The sequence below is a fragment of the Nycticebus coucang genome, chromosome 18 (genome assembly GCF_027406575.1).
Source record: "Nycticebus coucang isolate mNycCou1 chromosome 18, mNycCou1.pri, whole genome shotgun sequence".
NCBI classification, from domain to species: Eukaryota; Metazoa; Chordata; class Mammalia; order Primates; family Lorisidae; genus Nycticebus; species Nycticebus coucang.
The window spans coordinates 61,524,500-61,545,202 of record NC_069797.1 but is presented as its reverse complement, the minus strand read 5'-3'; the positions used below and the strand labels follow the sequence as shown (position 1 = coordinate 61,545,202).

General features: G+C 51.7%; 1 protein-coding gene across 1 annotated transcript in view; it reads right to left on the bottom strand.

Moving 5' to 3' along the window:
* Positions 1 to 20,356, bottom strand: part of CRHR1 (corticotropin releasing hormone receptor 1) — a 48,789-nt gene extending 28,433 nt beyond the window's left edge. The window contains exon 1 of the mRNA XM_053570340.1: positions 20,111 to 20,356. Coding sequence (XP_053426315.1) covers positions 20,111 to 20,143 — 33 coding nt within the window. The 5' untranslated portion in view covers positions 20,144 to 20,356. The remainder of the gene's footprint in view (positions 1 to 20,110) is intronic.
* Positions 20,357 to 20,703: the final 347 nt, after the last annotated feature.

Here is a 20,703-nt window from a genome sequence, read left to right as displayed (position 1 = left end):
ATGTGGCTGGTGCTTAGCCACTTGAGCCACAGGCGCCAAGCTTTATTATGCATTTTTTATCATACATGGTACTTACTTCTCCCTGGGACTGGTGTGGCTGTGCCTATTTGTAGATGAGAAGACTGAAGCACAGAGAGGTAGGGGTAGATGTGTTTAGCAAAATAGCTACCTTATTCCAGGGGTAACTTTTGCCCTTTAACCTTCCTGATGGCTCTGTCACTCTGCTTCCAGATTTTCAGCCCAGTTAGGAGGAGAGTGAGAGTGGTATTGGGTCCCATGCCTGGAGGCCTGTCCCTTCTTCAAATAACACCCCCACACAATCATTGTGCCTTTTTCCTTGAGGTTACCACACCTTCTAAGGATTTAGAATCAAAAGAGAGAGAATCCTAGTTTCACTGTGTTGCCCTGAACAGATTACTTGACGTCTCTGTGCTTCAGAAACGTCACCTATAAAAACAGGTTTAATCATCCTCCCTCTGAGGCTTGCATGAAATACCAAAGCATGTTCTGTGAAGATGGGGATTGTTTCATTCATTGGACTCAAATTTGCAGAATAAATTAATGAAATTGTATGACATTGTATTTCTAGTATACAATAGGCACCCAAAAGGACATGTTGACTGGTTTGAACTTGGCGGCTTTTATTTAGTTGTGGGCAGTTACCCTGGAATTTTATTTGCAAGGCACGGAAGGGGGTCGGGGAGAGAAGCGATGGTAACCAGCCCCTCCCTCTGCTGTGGGGACCTGGGAGCTTGGTGACCAACAGAGCTCCCAGTCAGGAAACCTCACAGGAGGCTGCTGTCCTCATCACTGTCCTGCTCCTCTGCTCTTTCTTCCTAAGGTCCCCTCCTTCTGACCCTCTCCCGGGTCCCCAGTCATTTATCTCAGTCCCCGCTTGTTTCCCTACCATCTACAAAATTCACTGAAGAACTCCAAACACCGACTCCTAGCTCTGTTTTAGGATTTCACAGCAGGCAAATGAGTCTGAGAGAGAGGTAGGGCTCATCCAAGTCCCTTCGAGAGCATGAGGCTAGTCTAGGGTCAAGGCTAGAACAGGGTGGTGGCCAGTCCAAGCAGCATGCAGCCCATGCAGCCCTCCTGCACGGGCTGCACCTGCCACAGTGAAGGGGCCATCACAAAACTTAGTGGTCAAGACATGTACTATTTTAGTGCATATATTTTAGAGACGGGGTCTATTGTCCAGGCTGGTCTTGAAGCAATCCTCCTCTCTCAGCCCTTGAGCAATCCTCCTCTCTCAGCCTCCAAAGTTCTGGGATTACAGGCATGAGCCACCAGTAATAATATTTAAATATTATTTATCATTATTACTGAGGTTTTTGGTACTTCCTTACATGGTCGCTTGAGGAGAATGCCTCACTGGCCTCTCATTAGTCGTGTCTTGCTCTTCCAAGCTAACTCCATCCCTTAGAAGCAAACTGACCTGCCCTTTCCCACAGCCCAGCTTTCTGTGCTCACCTGCTAAGGATATCCTCCCCAGCCTGCCCCCCACCCCCACCTGAGCCGCCCCCCTTGGCCAGGACCCCTTTCCTCCCTCTCCTGTTCTGATGACGAAGGCAGGGTCTACCCACTCTCTCCTACCCCATTTCCAGGAGAGGTGGAGTCTCCACTTCTGGGCAGAGCCCGGTCCCACCCCTCACCTCCTGCAGGAAGCCCCTATGCTGATGACTCACCCTCGTAGTCCCCTCAGTGCCTGCATGGCTCCTTAGTGGTGGTGTTTACTCCATTCCCTTGCTGGACACTTGGAGGGGGCTCTCTGCTGTCACTGGACCAAGCCCCGGGTTCCAAAGACACCCCCAGCCCCGCATCCCATGCTTGGCATGAGGGATACTCAGGAAAATGGCACTGGTGTTGGGTAACTCGCTTCTGGGACTTGGGAGTGATTATAACAAACTCATTCATCTCTCTAGCCCCAAGGAACTTCCAACACTTTATTAATCAGTAATTAAACTCCACAGTCTCCTGAGAGATAGAGAAATATCTTTACCCTCATTCTCCAAATGAAAACACAGAAATAGAGAGAGAAGGAAGCCACCAGGCTAGCCAGTGATTCCTACCAGCTAAGCAGAAAGCAAAGTGTCCTCATGACAAAGCCGCACTGCTCTCTCAGCACAGTCAGCAGGGACCCCGTCCCGTTCCGCCCTGTCCCCAGACAGAGAAGCTCAGCTGTTATGGCCTGAGGCCCCTTCTAGAAGGGCACTGGAAATCCCTGCCCCCTACTTCTCATCCCACTCTTTCCCATGCCACCTCCCAACACACACACACACACACACACACACACACACACACACACACACACACAAACTGAGGCTCCCAGAGCCAATTCAGCAGTCAAATTAAAGAAATTGGAAACACCCTATTAGAAAATATGAACCCTGACATTCCACCATTATCCATCTAACCCTTAAGCCAGGCTTTGGTCTTCCAATTCCCCTTGAAGGCACGTCATGTTCTATTCACATCGAATTATCATCTCCTCATCTCTTTCCAGTTTCTGAACACTTCTGCCCCTGCAGTGTTTTGCTCCCTCCCCACTCTTGGTGAACTCTGCATTCCTCAAACACTAGTTCCAGGGCAGCTTTCCTTGGCAGCACCTGCCCAACCCTTCAAAGCAAAGAAGCTCAGTTACCCCTTCAATATGCCCCTTGTCCCCCGTGCATTCCGCACACGTGCCAGCCCCCATGCTGATGAGCTCACAGATGGAGCCCTCAGACTAGTCCTGGGTGCATGGAAACCATCTCAGTACAAAGCACTTAGGATCCAAGGCTCTAATTAGACGGTAAATACACAGGCCAGAAGTTCTTCTTCTCGCATCTTAATGTCCTGGGATTCACAGAAGAGCACAGCAAATCTAGATTCATAAAACCAAACCAAATGCCGCAGGCAAAGGGCTGGTCTGTGCTCAGCTGCTTATAACTCTGACACTTAACATCTCTCTCTTGAATGTGATGGCACACAAAGCCATTTTCTACCAACAGAGGACTGGTGTTGCATTATGCAAAGAAAAATACTTCTTAAAATTCCCAAACAAACCTTTCTTCTGGGGAAAGGTCGGCTCTGTAGCAGAATTTCTGTCTGCATATCCTCTTTGCCCTGTGGAAGCTTTGTGAGGGCTTCTGACTTATTCCTGAGTCACACTTCTGGGAAAAGTCCAGTGTTTTCCTTCCTATTTCCTCCCGTCATCTGTGGACCCCCTCTTTAATGTTCACTGTAGTTTTCTTTTCTTTTCTTTTTTTAAAATTAGAGACAGAGTCTCACTTTATCACCCTCAGTAGAGTGCTGAGGTGTCACAGCTCACAGCAACCTTCAACTCCTGGGCTTAGGCAATTCTCTTGCCTCAGCCTCCGGAGTAGCTGGGACTACAGGTGCCCGCCACAATGCCCAGCTATTTTTTTGTTTTGTGGTTTGGCAGGGGCCAGGTTCGAATCTGCCATCCTTGGTATTTGGGGCTGGTGCCCTGTCACTAAGCCACAGGCACCACCCCCAACCACTGTAGTTTTCTATCTGTGTTGACAGGTAATTACTGCACTGGCAGGAGCAGGCCCTAAAGTTTCAAGGATGTTGTTTGCTTCCTCTTAAAACAGAAAATTCTTAATCTGAGGGGCAGGCAGTGTGAAGACCCTGCTATCACATGCAGAATGGCGTGTGTAATCAAAACCACCTTTCTGGGGCAGGCTCATAGCTTTCTCTACTTCTCAGCAAGGTCTAGCACCCCCAAAAGGGTGAGAACCATGGTCAGAGCACCTGGTGAAGGAGGTCACAGCAGGGGCCCACCCACGTGACTTGTCATCTTCTCTTAAATCATATCAAAGCGCTTGTGGCCTAACACTTTCCTAGACCCTCTGTTTGTCCCTCCACTCCACCAGCAGCCCCAGCTGCTGGCTATCCTTTCAGAACTGTTTCTGACATACCAAGGTTTTAGGATGTTATGAGATTCACCATTTTCCAACTAGCAGAGACCAAACTGGCACTGGAACTCTGAAGCTGGAAGAGCATGAGGGTCCCCTACCAGCTGATGCCTTGCTTCCGCACACCAGCCTGGCAGCCCCAACGCCCAAAATAAAACTTGCACCTCAGCTACACTGGCCAAATAGCCAGTGGCCAAATAGCCAACTTGAAGGTTAAGTCTAAGGCCAAGGGTGTGCTACAGCTTAGTTGTGGTGTATACAAGGACTGCCTAAAGATGGAAAAAGCAGACGGGGCAGGTCTTATGCTCCCCGTGTGGAAAGCAGGGTTGTTGAGGTGCCCGAGGTCACAGAACTATTTGTAGCAGCCGAGTGGGAATCAGGATCCAGTAAGCAGGCAATCCATGTCTGTCTTCCCAGTAGATGAAAGATGGAGAGACAGAGATCACACCTTCCTGTCTGGCCCAGCCCAGGTCAGGACAGGGGCCTGGCAGGAGCCCCTGGAGGGATGGGGCAGAGGGCTGGGCCCTGGCGGCTGTCCACAGCCCACCCCCTGGCCAGCACACAGCGAAGCTGGAATCGAAGCTGCCATCCCAATTTCCAGTGTGACTTTGGCATAAAGGTTAATCACACCCGGAAAATACTTATTAGAGACCATAAATAACCACGTTGCTGAAGCTAGCTTGATCTTAAAGGCACAAAAGTGCAATTTCCTTTGATGGGATAGTTCGGATATTAACCTTTTTTTTTTTTGTGGGGTTCCTGATGAGTCACTGGAGGCAAAAAGGTGTGGCAACTGGGGCCTTGTTCCTAAAAGTCCCTGAGGAGCGAGGAGGGGTCCTACCTGTCTCCCTTCACAGGGCTGGTGGTTCCAGGGGGACCCTGTGGCGATATTCCCCATCCTTCTGCAGAGCTCCCAGCCCAGTCCTGTGGCTGCTGACTGTGCTACTGGGTGAGTCACCTGAACCCTCTGAGACTCAGCTTCCCTATCTGTGAAGCAGGGACAATGTGGTCTCTCTTACCCACATCACAGGGGTGTGGACCACCCTACAGGTACCAGCAGGATTATTATCGAGACTTTACTGCACCCTGGGGAAGGCACTACGGGTGGACCAGCCTTTCCCTGCTCTCCGTCCTGCCATTCTGCTTCTCTGTAAGTTTTCCTCTGGGGAGGGATTTTTTTTTTCAGCCTAAAAAAAACTTGATGTAGTGACGTCTCCAACCCTCTTGCTAGACTGGGATCCTTACATTCAAGGATCCCACAGATAAGTCTATGATTTGCTAAAAAGAAAAGGAAGTCAGAAGAGGTAGAGGAGGACACACACACACAGAGGACACGGCGAGACAAGGTGCCCATAACTGAGAGCAGAGGAGCCGTGGAGTCAGGCCAGGGTGGGCTTCCCAGAGAGGTGAGCTGATGCAGCCTGTCTGGGCCAAGGGAGGCACCTGAGTCTGTGGGGGTGGGGCCAGCTGCCTTTAGAGGGGCATGAATGCTGAGCTGAGATGGATCCAGCAGGCCTGGAGCCCAAGGTCAGCTCCTGGGCACTGGACAACACGAGCTTGCCAATGTCATCATTCCCAGCACGGGGAGGTGAAAGCCCAGAGTCATAGTGCTGTGCCATGGAGGCAGCTCAGTAGGTCAGGGACTACTGGCTTGGGAGACTTTGGCAGGCCTTGACTCCCAAGTGTAGCCATGATCCCAGCCCTCCAAAAGGCAAGGCCCCCCAGCCTTGCTGCCACCCAGTGGCCAAGTTCCTGGGGCCTGGAGTCTACAGACCCCACAATCCCAATTGCTGACCATTCCTTTTTTGGGGGAGGAGGAGACAGAGTATTGTTCTGTGGCCCTGGCTAGAGAGCAGTGGCACAATCACAGCTCCCAGCAACCTCAAACTCTTGGGTTCAAGCAATCCTCCTGCCTCAGCCTCCTGAGTAGCTGAGTCTACAGGTGTGCATGCAACACCACGCCCAGATAGTTTTTTCAATTTTCAGGGCCTTGCTTTGCTCAGGCTGGTCTTGAACTCTTGAGCTCAAGCGATCCTCCCACTTTGTCCTCCTAGAGTGCTAGGATTGCAGGCACGAGCCACTGTGCCGGGCCCTCTGGCCATTCTGACTCAGATTTGCTCCATGCTGTGTTCAGGTATAGCTTGATTTAAGCAAAGCTGAAAGAAGAAAATCTAAATGTGAAAAAGAAAGGTATTCATAAATCAAGATTTCTTTAAAAAGCTGGATTCCCTGCTGCGTTTAAAAGCCAGGATCTGGTTTGCAGAAACAAAAGATGTGTGATTAAATGTGTTAAAGTCATTTCAGATGTAATGGTGTGGCATGATATTAACATGAAGAGATTCTTAGGATACAATATGGAATTTAAAAGCTGTATACAAATCTGAGTTGTAGCCCAAACTGCTATGCTACTTAAGTAAATAGGGGGAAAAAAGATTAGAAAAACAAGATACTCAAAAATAAAAAAAAAATTAAAAAAAAGAAATAAAAGATGTGAAATCAACTCCTCAGAAACCTAGGCTGGGAACAGTGGCTCATGCCTGTAATCCTAGCACTCTGGGAGGCAGAGATGGGTGGATTGCTTGAGCTCAGGAGTTCGAGAATAGCCTGAGCAAGAGTGAGATCCCATCTCTTAAAAAAAAATAACCAAGGGCAGCACCCGTGGTAGGGTGCTGGCCCCATATACCGAGGGTGGGGGGGTTCAAACCCGGCCCCGGCCAAATTGCAACAAAAAAATAGCCAGGCGTTGTGGTGGGCACCTGTAGTCCCAGCTACTCGGGAGGCTGAGGCAAGAGCCTAAGCCTAGGAGTTGGAGGTTGCTGTGCGCTGTATGATGTCACCGCACTCCACCAAGGGTGATAAAGTGAGACTGTCTCTACACACACCAAAAAAAACTAGATGTTGTGGTGGGCACTTGGGAGACTGAGGCAAGAGGATTGCTTGAGCCCAAGAGTTTGAGGTTGCTGTGAGCTGTGATGCCACGAGGACACAGGGGTGACAAAATAAGACTCTGTGTCAAAACAACAACAACAAAAAACAACTCCTCAGAAACCTGCCTGTGGGTCTCTAGCTGTGGTTATGGACTGATTGGGTACAAGAGAGGGACAGGCCCTGCGTGGAACTGCGGTTTCTGCAGGGCACAAGGTGCCAGGCAGAGAGGGCAGTGAGGACTAGACTTGTGAGCTGCACACCAGCAGAACAGGACCTGCACAGGGCACCTTTTCCCAACCCACAGGGCCCAGCCAGAGTAAAGCCAGATGGGGACAGAGGAAGCCAGAGCCAGAGTCCTTTCTCAGCTCTCTTCATGGCCCAAGACTTTTACCTGGAGCAGCCTCTTCTCCCTCTACTGACTCAGCCTGGCCCTCCTCCCACAGCCCCTTCCTATGACAGCCACACCCTGTCCCCAGCCAAGGCAAAGAGCTTATGCTTCCCCCCAAAGTGGGTGAGTAGTGAAAGATTATTTCAGGCAGATGAGAAATAATTTATTGTTACATTTAATTAACTTAAATTGCTATTGTACAGAGTGGAGAAAATGGAAAGGAAAATCTCCTGCCTACAGTTAAGGTAGGGGGCACACCAGGGTGTTCCCCGCTTCCAGGTCTCTCCCTGGGGCCCTGTGCCCTGCCCCCGACTCTACCCTGGGCCCTTTCCCTGCTACTTCATTCCTCTTCTACCCTAGTAAGGCAGGACCAGAGGGCCACCTGTTTCACTCATCCCTGGCGGATAGCAAGGCCGTGAGACCCCTGCTCTGAAGGTCACACATGCCCCTCCAATGTCCCAGATATACTATTTGCTTGGATTAAAAGTTCCTCGAGGACAGGATCTGTGTTTGGCTATTTTTGTACCCTCAATGGGGCCCAACACGAATGAATAAATGACTGATGGAGAATAAATGAACAGATGGGTTTTCACTTTCTGCCCCCTTTAACCACAGACTAAACCAGTAGGCCCCAACATGTTTGTTGAATGAATATATGACTGATGGAGAACAAATGAACAGATGGGTTTTCACTTTCTGCCCCCTTTAACAATGGGCTCCCACAATGACTCCCATGAGGACCTTTTCATGGGCTCCCTTCTTCCTCGTCTACCTCTCTCTTTTTCTCCCACTCAGGAAGAGCTTCCTCCTCCCCTGGGTCCGTGCTTCCCCCTCCTTGGACTCCAGAAGGGTGCACTGAAGGAAAGAACACTTTGGAGTGGGGAGGTGAGGCTAGGATCCCATTTTGACTGATGAACTTGCTCTGTGACCATGGAGAAATCACCTCTCTGCACCCTTGCCTGCCTCAGTTTCCTCTGTAATGTGAGGAGGGCCCTGGGTGTTCTACACTCCAGACCTGACTGCGTTCTGGCTCCTGGACTTAGAGGAGAGTAGAAATTCAGACCTTTAACTCTGAAGGCAGAGAAATCCACATCGGAATCTTTGCTACCTGTGTGACCTTGGGCAAATCACTTACCCTCTCTACGTCTCAGTTTCTCCATCTGTAAAGGGACTAATAAGGATAAAATATTCACACACACACACACCCCCAAACTCTTATTCAACAATATGGTGCATTTAGAACAGCACAAGGCCAAACACACAGTGAGAACAAATGGCAGGGATCACTATTACGGGACTCTGCAAGCTGCTGCCTTTGAGAGCTGGCATACCCAGCTGGGGCTTGCACACGCACTTTCCACCTCCCTGTGTTCCCATGACCTGCGGCTATACACTCCATACAAATGGAGTGTATACATCATTATCAATGATGGGGACTTGCTGAGCATGGGGAGGGGGTACCCAGGAGCTACCTTCCCATCCATCTTGCCTCCTTCCTGCCTCTTGGGCACCCATTCTCTCCCCCTCTTGGTCTGACTCCCTCTTGGATCCTCTCATCGATACGTTCTTATGGCTCCTGCCTTCTTGGCCTCCCTGCCTCTCTCAATACCCTTCTCTTCCTGTCTTAACCTCCCTACCTGTCTCGGTCTTCCCTGGCCTCCATGTTCCTCCTTCCCTCCCTTCTTTCTCTCTTTAGCTTTTCCTAAAGGCTTGCACAGTGCCAGACCCTGTGAAATTTTCAACCCCAAGAATTAGAGCCTTTACTGTCTTCCCACTGCACAAATGACACACTGAAGCACACAGAGATGATGGCTTGCCCACAGATGTGACCGCAGCAGTGGGAGGGGCATGAATTGGAGCTGTGATCCTGCCCCCGGCAGCACAGCCTGTTTCTCTGCCTGTCCTGACTCTCTCTCTCTCTCTCATCCTCCTCTTCACATGCACGGATCCTCCAAAAGACACGAGGGTACAGATTTCCTTTGCCTCTTGAACTCTGGCTTCTGGTTGGGAATTGCGGGGTGGATACTAGTAGGTCAGTGGCTAGGATGCAGGAAGGGCTGAGTTTGGTTCTCCCAGAAGAGAGAAGCCCTGCCTGGGGCTCTGATCCAGCTGTGAGTGGCTCCCAGACACAGGCGAAGCATCCCTGAAGGGGTGGAAGGCAGGGCCAAAGTACGGGGACAGCTGTGGAGACCAGCCATGCAAAAGTGTAGGACAGCCACGGAGACACTAACCATGCAGGTGACATGATCAGCTGTGCACTCAGCTCAGCTGCTCTCTGACAAGTGTAAAGTGAGGGGATTTTTATGTCAGCAGAAACAGGTTGTCCTTTAAGGAGCTTTGTTTCAAAGGGGGTTTAAAAAGGGGCAGGAAGGAAGAGATGGTCTGATGACTAGAAATTAGGTTCTATTTTATTGGAGTAGACTAAAGGGTTTAAGGCTATTTTTTTCTGGAGATATAACTGCCTTCCAAACCCACAAGGGGTTGGTTGAAAGGGGGCTGCTAGACCACCAAACCCCCATTGAGCAGGGAGAATTAAGACAGGATTAGGAATAGAATTGTCCATAAAATAGGCAATGGCTGTCCTCTGTTTCTTTGTCTATAAAAGAAGTAAATTAGATAAACCCAGAAGTTTCCAGACAGTGCCTGGCATCTGACCTGGGAGACAGAAGATTCCATTTTTCACTGTTCATCCCGTAAACCAGTGTCCAGCAGGCCTGCAGGAAGCTCAGGAGTCCTGAGCACTTTTAATGCTCCCCAGGCCTCTGAAGTTATCAGCAGAGCTAAAGATAACTGAACCAGCTCAGTGATTTTTATGTGGGACCACTTTGCCCACCAGGGGACGTTTGGTAATGTCTGGAGACTTTCTTGTTGCTATAACTAGAGGAATGCTACTGACATTTCCTGGGTAAAGGCCAGGGATGCCGCTAACCATCCTAAAATGCACAGGACAATCCCCATAGCAAAGAATTATCCAGCCCCAAGTGTCAATCGTGCTGGGGTTGCGAGGGTCATAAAGCTCCCCCAGTTCTGAAGATATTCCCATGCCTGCCCATTATGGGGCAGGGGGAAGGAAACTTGGAAAAAATGGAGAGATCAAGAGGGAGGCAACTTTGAAACTTGAAGGAGACTTCTAGGAGGCCCTGGATGGCATTCTGTCCAGCAGACACCCTGTGTAACCTTGGAACAGTCATTTGCCTACAATCTGAATGCTGGGGACTGGAGCAAATGACCTCTCCTGGCTAGATGGACAGAGGGGGACTCCGCTGTCACTGCTGTCCTGGTCCTGCTGGGTCAGCTCCTCCAGGCCTCCCCCTTGGAGAGGGGGGTGTATGTGGGAAAGGCTGGAGATGCGGGAGGTGCAGGAAGGTCCACATGCTGATGCAGCCAAAGTGGGGAGCCAGGCAGCACAGAAAGAGCTGGAACAGCAGCCTCTTCCCAGAGTCAGAGAGCTGAGCTCACCCAGGGAGGCTCCACCAGAGTCACCTGTCCCAGGGCCAAATTTCCCTCCCTCCCTAGGGCTTGTGACACATTGAAGGTCAACAGTCCTCTCCTCACCTTGAGCCAAGGTGTAGCTGATGGGAAGGCAGTGCAGGGAGGGGCCAGCCTAGAGCTGCCATCATGGGGGCTCTGGGTCTGGCTGTGGGGTCCTCCTATCTCAGTCAGCCCAGCCTTGGCTGCAGCTGTGGGTACTGCTCAAATCCTGCGATGAGAGCTGCCCGGGTGCAAAGAGCACGGAGGAGGGCCTGGCTCCGGCAGACAGCAAACCTGGGATCCGAGCCAGGCAGGGAATTCTGGCCCCAAAGGAGGGGTTTAGATCAACACTATTCAAAGGGTAGTTGGGCAGGACTGGTCCAACTGGTCAAGTTTGCCAGCACAAACTGTTACTGGTCTACAACTCGACAAGTACAAAAATGGACAGTAAGCATTTGGAAATTTTGATGTGAATTTGCCCTTGCTGTGACATCCAAGCAAGTTTGTCAATAGACTCATCTCAATGAACAGAGTCTAGACCAATTCAGAAGCCGTCAGATTCTCCAGGTGAATCGTGGTGTAGGCTGCACAGTCAGGACTACACGCCAGTCTGCCACGGACTGGACAAATGCACACCATCCTTCCCCACTGCTGGTCTGAGAGCCCAGTTTTAGCTGGAGGACAGAGTGAGATGGCTCGTTCGAGAAGGCCTGCTGGAAGAGGAGGGTCGTGCGTGATGGTCAGGCTTAACCCCAAGCTGAGGCTTGGGGAGGGCAGCAGAGGCTGGGGGAAGGATCCGACCCAGGAAAGCAGCAGCATAAGGTCCCCTTATGAAGCTTCAGTGGGAGCAGGCCATCTCCATCAATGTCTAGTAAAGAGGACACAGGCCCAGAGAAGCTGTGTGACTTTCCCAACGTCACCCGGCCAAGAAGTGGCAAAGCTGACTCTAAATCCAGGCTTCGTGCCCAGTCAGCTTTAAGGACAGTGCTTCTTCCTCAGGGGTGCTCCGCCGCTCGGGGCGGGGGAGAGGGGACAGGAACACAAGCCATCCTACGCCTGGAGTTTCACAGCCTGTTTAAGGTCAGGCCATTGAGGCGCAGCAATCTGGAAAGGCCACCCCCCCTCGCCCCCAGTGCCCACAGTGAGCTGGAGGGGTGGGATGTAGATGTAGGGACAGGATCCCATGGAGGCAGCCAGGGATGCTGGTGCTCTCGGCACATCTGCCTCGCCTGGCCATTCCTGCCTCATAACCAGCAGAACCAGGGCAGTCCACGCTGTCAAGGGCCCTCCAGGCCCTGCTTGGGGACTAAAGTGCCCTGGACCTACTCTCTGGAGACCCCAGCTCCACACCTCCTTCTAGTGACATTTCCTCCCTCTAGTGACATTTCCCACCAGCCCTGCCCAGAACCCCTTATGAAACAAAGGGCTACTTTTGTGTGCACATGGACAAATGCCCCCAGTGCTACGGGGACCAGGGCAGGGGTGGGGGTGGGAATACAGGGCAGCGCTAGCATAGCTTGGTGTTACTAAGTGGTGCCAGCAGTGTAGCCCTTGATAAGCTGTTGAGTCACAAATCTGCACGCAGAGGAACAGGGACCTGTCTAGCTTGTCATTTGTGTCTCCTGTCATCATAGCACCTCCATACACTCACTGAGTGGGGAGCAGGAGTAAGGAAGGAGAGGCCTGCTGTTAAATTCAGCATCTATTGTGCACCCACTGTGTGCACAGTTCTTGACTAGATGCCGGGCACACAGTTTTCGGTTTTTGTTTTGTAAGGGAATCCTCCTGGCCTGGGCAGAGCTCAGAATCTATGGTGGGAACAAGGCCTTGTGTTCGATGTGGGTCACCACGGGTCTGTGTGTGATCTGGTTAGTGAAGCGTTTCAGCTGCTGTTGGGGGACACACTGAGGAGCTGGAAGGCCCATGTTGCCCATTTGTCCACGTGCACACATGTCCAGGCTCCACCCAAGGTAGAGGCTCATGCTGGGGGAAGGGATGAAGAGAAAACCAAGGAACAACCAGCAAGAGACAGACTTAGACTGGAGGGCTTCCTGGAGGAGGGGTAGGAATGGCTTGGGAAGACTTTGGTGGACATGACAAAGGGGATTGGGACATATTGGCACAGAGAGACTGGGGGACAGAAGCCCCTGCAGCAGGAGCAGCAGACATGGACATTCTACTCTGGGGCAGGCAGGGCAGGAAGGACAACAGTGTGACTGAGGCTGAGGGCCAAAGGGGAAGAGCAAGAGGTTCAGAGAACGTCTGGTCCTTTCCCCTCTGGAATGGGACAGGAGGACTCAATGGGGTCACACATATGTGCCCTGGTGTGGGAGCAGCTCAGTAGATGGCTCACCTGGCCAAGAGAAGCTGGGGAGTGTGGGGACAGGAGGGGCTGGATGGAAGGAGGGAAGGGAAAGACAGGGCTTAGACCAACTCAGTATGGAAGGACCAGCCTCGCTCTGCCTGTCCTGAGAGCGGAAGGGGTAGCTGAACCTTTTGGGCTCCCTGTCAGGCACAGGTGGCCCTGCGAGGCCATGGAGGCTATCCAACCTGCCATCAACTCCCACTGCTGAGGCCATGGGCCCTCTGGGTGCCCAGATGCACCTCTGAGAGTCAATCCTCCAGCCTTGACCTTAGACTAGCAAGCGTGGCACACCTGCTTTATAGGTCTGACTGTGCTTAGAGGAGAGAAGTGGTGACTGCACAGTAGCCTCTGAGGGAGTAGCAGGTGGGGACACTAGTATATTACCAACACTGCAAAAGGAGCTCACTCCCCAGGGGTCCCTTTGTGTGTGTGTATCTGAAAGAGAGAGAGAGAATGCCCCCACCCCAGGGAGCAGTTAAGGGACAGGCTCTGTCCCTTCTATACTCTGCTGCTGGGGAAGGGGTGTCCAGCCCCGGGTGCAGTGGGAGGGCAGGGGGTGGGGGAGCTCAATCCACTGACAGGAGTCAGCAGCTGATGCATAGCAGGGCCTCAGAACATCCTTGCTCCCCAGGGCTCTCCTGACAGCCGAGCAAGGTCCCAGGCATCGATATGGGGATGGTGGGGGGAATTCTTGGGAGAAAGGGAGAGAGGGGGAGTCTAGAAAATGCCACCTCCGGCCTCAGAACCAGGAGGACGTAAAAAGCAAGAATCTCCCTGCCTCTGTCTCATTATCTGCCTATCTGTCCTCATACCCAAATCTTCTATAATAATAAAATCACCCACCCTTTGTTTGGACAGTGTGAAGACTGGCCTCAGACTGTCTCCTTCCACCCATCCCCAAGGTAGTCAAACCCACCTGGGCCCAGTTTTCTTTTCCAGCAGCACAGCCCAGCCCCTCACCCCTGGGCCACACGTTTGTCCCCATCTGTGCCGCAGGCTGCCCACCCAGCTCTGTTCCAGAGCTAGTCCAGGAATGGCTGGGACCTCTGGGTTCCACTGAGCTAGAAAGGACCTTCCAGAAACCCAGAGCCTTTGCACATGTTGCCAAAGAGGCTAGAAAACAAGGAAGGAGGGGCGGATCAAAGGAGAGAAAAGTCCCCCTTGTAAATGGCGATGCGGCAGCCACCTCTCACCCCTAGCCCTGCACCCCAGGCAGGCTGCCTCCCAGCTCTTCGGCTCTACGTACCTCCCAACAGACCAATAAATTGTCCAAATTCTCCCAAAGGCCCTGACCTCCAGGTACCTAAAAGTTCAGCTAAGGTTCCCACTGTGCCTCAAGGTTGCTCCAAACCTATTAAAGCTCTGGTGGTGCAGAAAGCCAGCCCAGAACGATGCCAGCCTCCTTGGTTCTGCAGGCTTGGAAGCGGCCAGACTGGCTGAAGGGTGGAAACCGGTGGATAGGAGGAGGGGGCAGGTGCACACTCCATCCCCTACCCACCCTGAGGGGCCAGGGCTGGGGGTATGAAATTGCCTGTGTTTACAGGGCAGAAAGAGCATCCACAGACATTTTCATTTGTCCCAGAAATAGTTTAATGGCTGCTGGGTGGGCAGTTGCCAAAGAACATGTTTGGCTAAAGCATGTGAATCAGTGGTTCTGTGTGCAGAGACCTATCTTCTAGAACCAAACTCTGACACACCCATTTCACAGAAAGAGAGGGACTTGTCCCTATTTATGAAGTCTTCCTCCCTCCCTGTCTTTCAATTTAGTTGAAGAAGATATTACTTCTTCTGAAAACAAGTGATTAAAAAACAAGTTTATTCCCTAATAGAAACCTGATAGTTGTTTTCAAAATAGTTTGCACCAGTGAGCGAATCATTTTGTTTTATCCTGTATCAAACATTGCCAAATGCTTTCACATGTCAGAGATGTTGCAGGTCCCCTGTCCTTTGACCTCTGAGCTGGGCTGATGGCTAGTGGCGCTAACCCTTTTTCTTAGGGATTTGTGAGAAGCACTCGGAGAAAGAGTCTATATTGCCAATCACCCTTCTTCTACCCTGTCCCCTCGCCACCCCTCCTTTTGATGGTCTTTCTTAGGCTGAGAAAGTTGGTAATCATTTATTAAATGATTCTACTATAGCTAATATTTATTAAGTACTTAGGTACCAGACACTGTGATTGTACTTAATCTCATACTTGACATCTCCTGAGGTCCTTATGATTATCCCATAAAGTAGGTACTATTTCCTGCCTTTGTACAGATGAAGAAACTGAGGTTCAGAGTGATAACCTAACTTGCCCAGAGCTTCAGAACAGAGTCAGGATTCAAACCCACATTTACTTCACTCATTGCTCCCACCCATACCAGAAGAAGATGCTGACTGCTCCACTGGGGCAGACTCAAAAGCATTATTTCCAAGGGACTCTGCCAACAGGGACCTCTCTGAACTTGAGTGGACAGGAATCATCTGTAATTAACAAATTTATCCTTTGTTTTAACACTGCAGCTAAGATCTCAATCTGCTCTTACCTCCAAAATGCGCTTGCCCTTCCTTTCGTTGAGACGTGGATGGGTTAGGATAGAATCAGAACTGGGAGAGATCACCTCACCCCCCTTCTCACCGAGAAAGGCCCCAGGTCACACAGCAAAAGGGCTGGAGTGTCAGGGGCTGAGGCTCCACCCTCACTGGATTCTCCAAATCATTGAGGTATGGGGCGGCTGCTTGTTGTTTTCTTTTTTTCTTTTTTAATAATCACAGTGGGCTTAAGGGGGAGTTCTAGTCTTTTCCGAAACATAGATGTCTTTTCTGCCAGGGTAGTTTGAGCATCTCTCAGCCTTCTGCTTTGACAAGACATCTGCCACCTCTGCAAACAGCAATGAGTTCTCCCCAATTATACAGTGCTAAACGGAGGAAGCAACAATAAGCCGTCCATCCCGTCAACAGACATTTGTTAAACACCTACTATGTGCAATGGATTATTAGGGCCAGTGCTATGAAGGGTAAAAGATGCAAAAATGTATATACTGAGGGTCCAAGAGCTGCTAGTTGCTTTTCCGGCATGGTCTCATTTCCTCTGATGCGCAGCCACCTTGCAACTTTTTCTGAAAGCAAACTCTGCCAGGTACTCTCCATGCATTAATTCATTTTGTTCTTCCCTCAAACTTATGAGTTAGGTATTGTCCCTATGTCACCACACAGAATACTGAAACCCAGAGAGAGTACTTAGGTCCTAGTCCCACATACCACGGTTCTTCAGCTTGGGCAGAGCTGGAAACCAAATCTGTGAGGTCACAGCCTAAGGCAGGTGTCCTCAAACTGCAGCCCCCGGGCCACATGAAGCGATGTGAATTGTATTTGTTCCCGTTTTATTTTTTACTTCCAAATAAGATATGTGCAGTGTGCATAGGAATTTGTTCAGTTTATTTTTTTTTAACTATAGTCCGGCCCTCCAATGGTCTGAGGGACAGTGAATTGACCCCCTGTTTAAAAAGTTTGAGGACGCCTGGCCTAAGGAGTGTTTGAAAACCAGACCTTTCACAGAGACGTGAAAGGTAACGGGGAATCTAGTGCAATACCCCTGTTTATAGAGAAAGAAACTGTGGCGCAGAGAGGGAAGGTGACCTACCTGAAATCACACAGCCAACTGGAAGCAGACCTGGGACAAAGTCAGGTTTGCTGACTCCCAGGATGATGGAATAGCTGCTGAGGTTATCAGCTCTGTGCCTAATACCCCCTTCTAGGTCACACCATGGCCAGAGCTCATGGGCACTCTGGGTGCTGTCAAGGAGTACCTTTGACCTCCAGACTCCTTCTGTGCAGCTGAACTCAGCTAGAGGCTGATGCTCTCCAAGGAGCCAAAAGCTAGAAAGGGTGAGAAGTAGATTTTCCACTTGAGCTCGTCCTCACTGGCTCTGGGTCATTGTTCTGCTGTTCTATAATCTATATGCTTTTTGAGATCCAGACCAACCAAATCCTGCCACTCCCTATGCTGGGCATTTCAAATCCCAAGGGCCTGGCTTTCAGCCCCCTCCCCTACTTTGCTCCTCGTCTCTCCAGGCCAGTTGTCCCCACATGCCATAGCAGCCCAACCTTGGCCTCACTGTTTTCTCCTCCTCATACGTTCTGCCAATGCTCCCCTCGAAAACCTGGCACCATATTATTTAATCAAGGAAACAACTTGGAAATGGCCCAAACATGCACCAATATAGAGATAGCAAAGTACATCCACTCATGGGCAACACAGCAGGCATTGGTAGTCTCTCTTCAGAGACTCAGGAATAATAAGGGACAGACCTGGGCTATGACACAGGAGAGGGGGCTGTCTACTTGCCATGGCTGCGCCCAGATGTGTGCTTATGAAAAAACCTGCAAGGGGTTATTTTAAAAACGAATTATATAGTAGCTGGGTTAGAAGAGTGAGGTTGTAATAATTTTCCTTTCTGGTTTCCAAACTTTGCCTAATGCAGCTAAAGTGCTTGTATTTAATAATACAATAATAATAATACAAGAATAACAGCAATAAAATCAGCTTTCTCCTCAGAACTCACTCACTCTTCTTTGAGAACCTACTGAGGCCTTGCCTTCTCCACCCATCACAGATACTAGAACCTACCATTTTGAGCCACACTTGAGTCTCTGAGAGGACTTGCAGCAGGTGGCTGGGTGAGTGACCCAGAGGTGCTCAATCCCCTGTCCTTTCCCTGGGGATAGAGACAATATCTCATTTGTTCCCTCTCCACCCGTGAATACACACACGCATGCACACACACACACACATCCATCTCTCTGTCTCACACACTTTTCCCCAGAACCCTGTAACCAGAACATTGAGAGGCCCACAATATAGGCTCCGAAGGGGATCCTTTCCCAACACTGGCTGACTTCTTAGGGATAGATTTTGCATTAACCTGAACTCCCCCAGATCTGTACTCCCACACTGACAAAACAACCTGAGCTCTCTCATCTGGCAGAACTCAGGTGAGATTAAAGTGGCTTAGAATAGTTTCTGGTAAAAGATACAAAACAAAGCCTTAGATCAGAGAGTGCCTAGGTTTGAATTCTGTCTCTATCATCCCTGGGGGTATGACCTTGAACAAACTACTTAGCCTCTCTGTGCTTCAAGAATAATTCCTACTTCCTAGAACTAAATAACTTACTATTTGCAAAGCACGCAGAACAATGCTCACCAAATTGTACCTGCTACATAAACAAAAACAAGCAATTATTTAAACCAAGCTATCCACTCACTCACTGCCCCTCAATCATTCGGTATTTATTAAGCTCCTACTGAGTATATAAAGCCAGACATAAAGGGCACCTAGTGAGAGCAACAACAGAAAAAAGAACTTTTATCTTTTTATAGGAAACATGATAATTCTAAAAAGAGATTTGCACACAATTCTAAGAGAGGCCAAAGAAAGAACATTGATCTATTTCCATGTAAACTTGGGGTAAAAACCACACTCACAGTTGAATCCTTTGAATCTGTTTAAAAGATTGAATTCGGACTAACTGGTTTGTGAATTTAGACCAAGGTTCGGCACACACAAACCTTTTGGAAAATATTCCAATTCAGTGCCATCTATTCAAGCTCTCTGGATATTTTCTTCTTACTTTCCTTACCCGTCTCCTGATCACCCAGAAAATAATCTCTAGGTTCGCGGTCCCCAGACCTCAGATAATAGGAGGGGGAGGGGAAATGGGGGTCAATGAGACCAATCCTCAGTCATTTCAAAAAAACAACTTACAAATACGTATTGGGGAGGGCGAGGTTGGGGAAAGCCTCATAACTTGTAACGTCTCAACTGACGGACCAGCAACAGCCGCACTTTTAGATCTTGGTTTAACTCAAACCACTTTGTGAGCTGGTATACGTACAGTCGGTTTAAAAACTGATGGAAAAATGAAATTCGGTCAATCCGCACCCCTCCCCCAAATCCACTCAAGTCTTTTGAACGTAATCGCTTTTGAATGCCCTGAACCGGGTCAAGCGGGTGCCTGTGTTTGCGGCTCAGGCGGTCCGCACCGAAGCTGCAGAGTCTCGAGATCCCGGCGAGGCAGTCCCCGGGCCAGCTCCGCGAGGGGTTTCCCCGCAGCCGGCTGCGCGCCGAGGCCCACCAGCCTCTCCCGCCGCCGCTGCTGACGCGCCCGCACCCAGCGAGCTCCAGCGCTCCGGGGAGAGCTCGGGGCTGGCGAGGGGCGGCTGGCACTAGCGGCGGGTCAGACTGTGGACCCCTCCGCCCTTCCCAGGCTCAAACTGCCAGCGGGCAGCCCCCCGAACTTGGGCCGGCGGACGCTGGACACGCGGTCTGGCGACTTTCCTAAACTCCGGCACCGGATCCGCGTCGCCAGCCGGCCGCGAAGCGCGGGGAACCGCGGGTGCTAGGGCTCGGAGGGCGGCTGTTGCGTTCTTGGGCTGCGGCGCCTCAGAGGCCGGCGGGCCGCTGCGGAGCGACCGCACCCACCGCCGGAGGCACCGTCTCCTCCCGGGAGATTGCGATATTGATCTAGGGCTCCGAGGCGCGGGCGGCATTAATCTCCCCGGATTTGCAGACTGCCGCGCTGGGAAAGGGGCAGGAAGGAGCTTCCAGGACCGCGGGGTGGAGCAGGAGGGGAGTGCGGAGTCGGGGAGCCAACTAGAGGGTGCTGGGGCGGGGTGGGGAACCCAGCTTTAGAGCCTCCCGTCCCGGGGCCGGGGTCTGCAGGGGAGCTCGAATGGAAGCAAGCTTCGGCCCGAATGCCTAGAGCGATCCTCTGCACAGAGCCGGTTACCGGGTGGGCGGACCCTCTCCTCCGCCAACATCCCGGAGGCTTTGCCACAACGATGTCTTTTTCCACCTGAGTTCTCCCCCTACCCACCCAACCTTGACTCCAAAGGTCCAGAGAGACGGAGTTAGGCTGCCCTTAAACCCCAGCCTCCGGGGGACCCACGCATCACACCCCTCCCCCATCATACCCACAGTCCACCCCTGTCCCGCGCCTGCCGGGGCTGGGGCGCCCGCGCTCAAGGGCTGCTGACAGGTTCGCTCTTACCTTGACGAGATGGAGCTGAGGGTGCCGTCCCATCCTTGGGCTCGCTCGGTTACCGTCCTGGATGCCTGGGTCTCTCGGACATCCCAGAGAGGCCAGCCGGCGGTAGCGGCTCGGGCGGCACGGGGTGGGTAGCCGGGTTCCTCTGTCCCTGCCCGGTGCGGAGGTGCCCGGCTCCACTATCCCCGGCCGGACCCGGCCCGGCTGTAGCTCGCCCCTTCCCGGGGAAGTCTGGCCGCCGTTTCCCGACTCGGCCCGGCAGGCGGCCGCCTCTAGCCCGCCTCGTCCCCGCCACCTCCCCCGCGGTCCGCCCCGCGCCTCCCCGCCCCCTCGCCTAGCGCGTCCCCTCCCTCTTTCCTTCTCCCCTCCCCTTAGGTCCCTCCTCCGCTCCTCGCCTCCTCCCGGCCCTCCCCTTCCCCCGCCGGCTCCCCACGCCCTAGCGGCGCCAATCCCTGTCCCTGATCCCGGGTTTGCGGCAGTCCGCGGGGCGTGCTGGCGGCGGTGGCGGCCTCTGCAGCCCGAGGAGAAGCCGGGCGGGGGGGATGAGGGAAGGGGCAGCGGGAAAGGAAGCTGCCTCCCGTCTCCCGCCGGGCTTC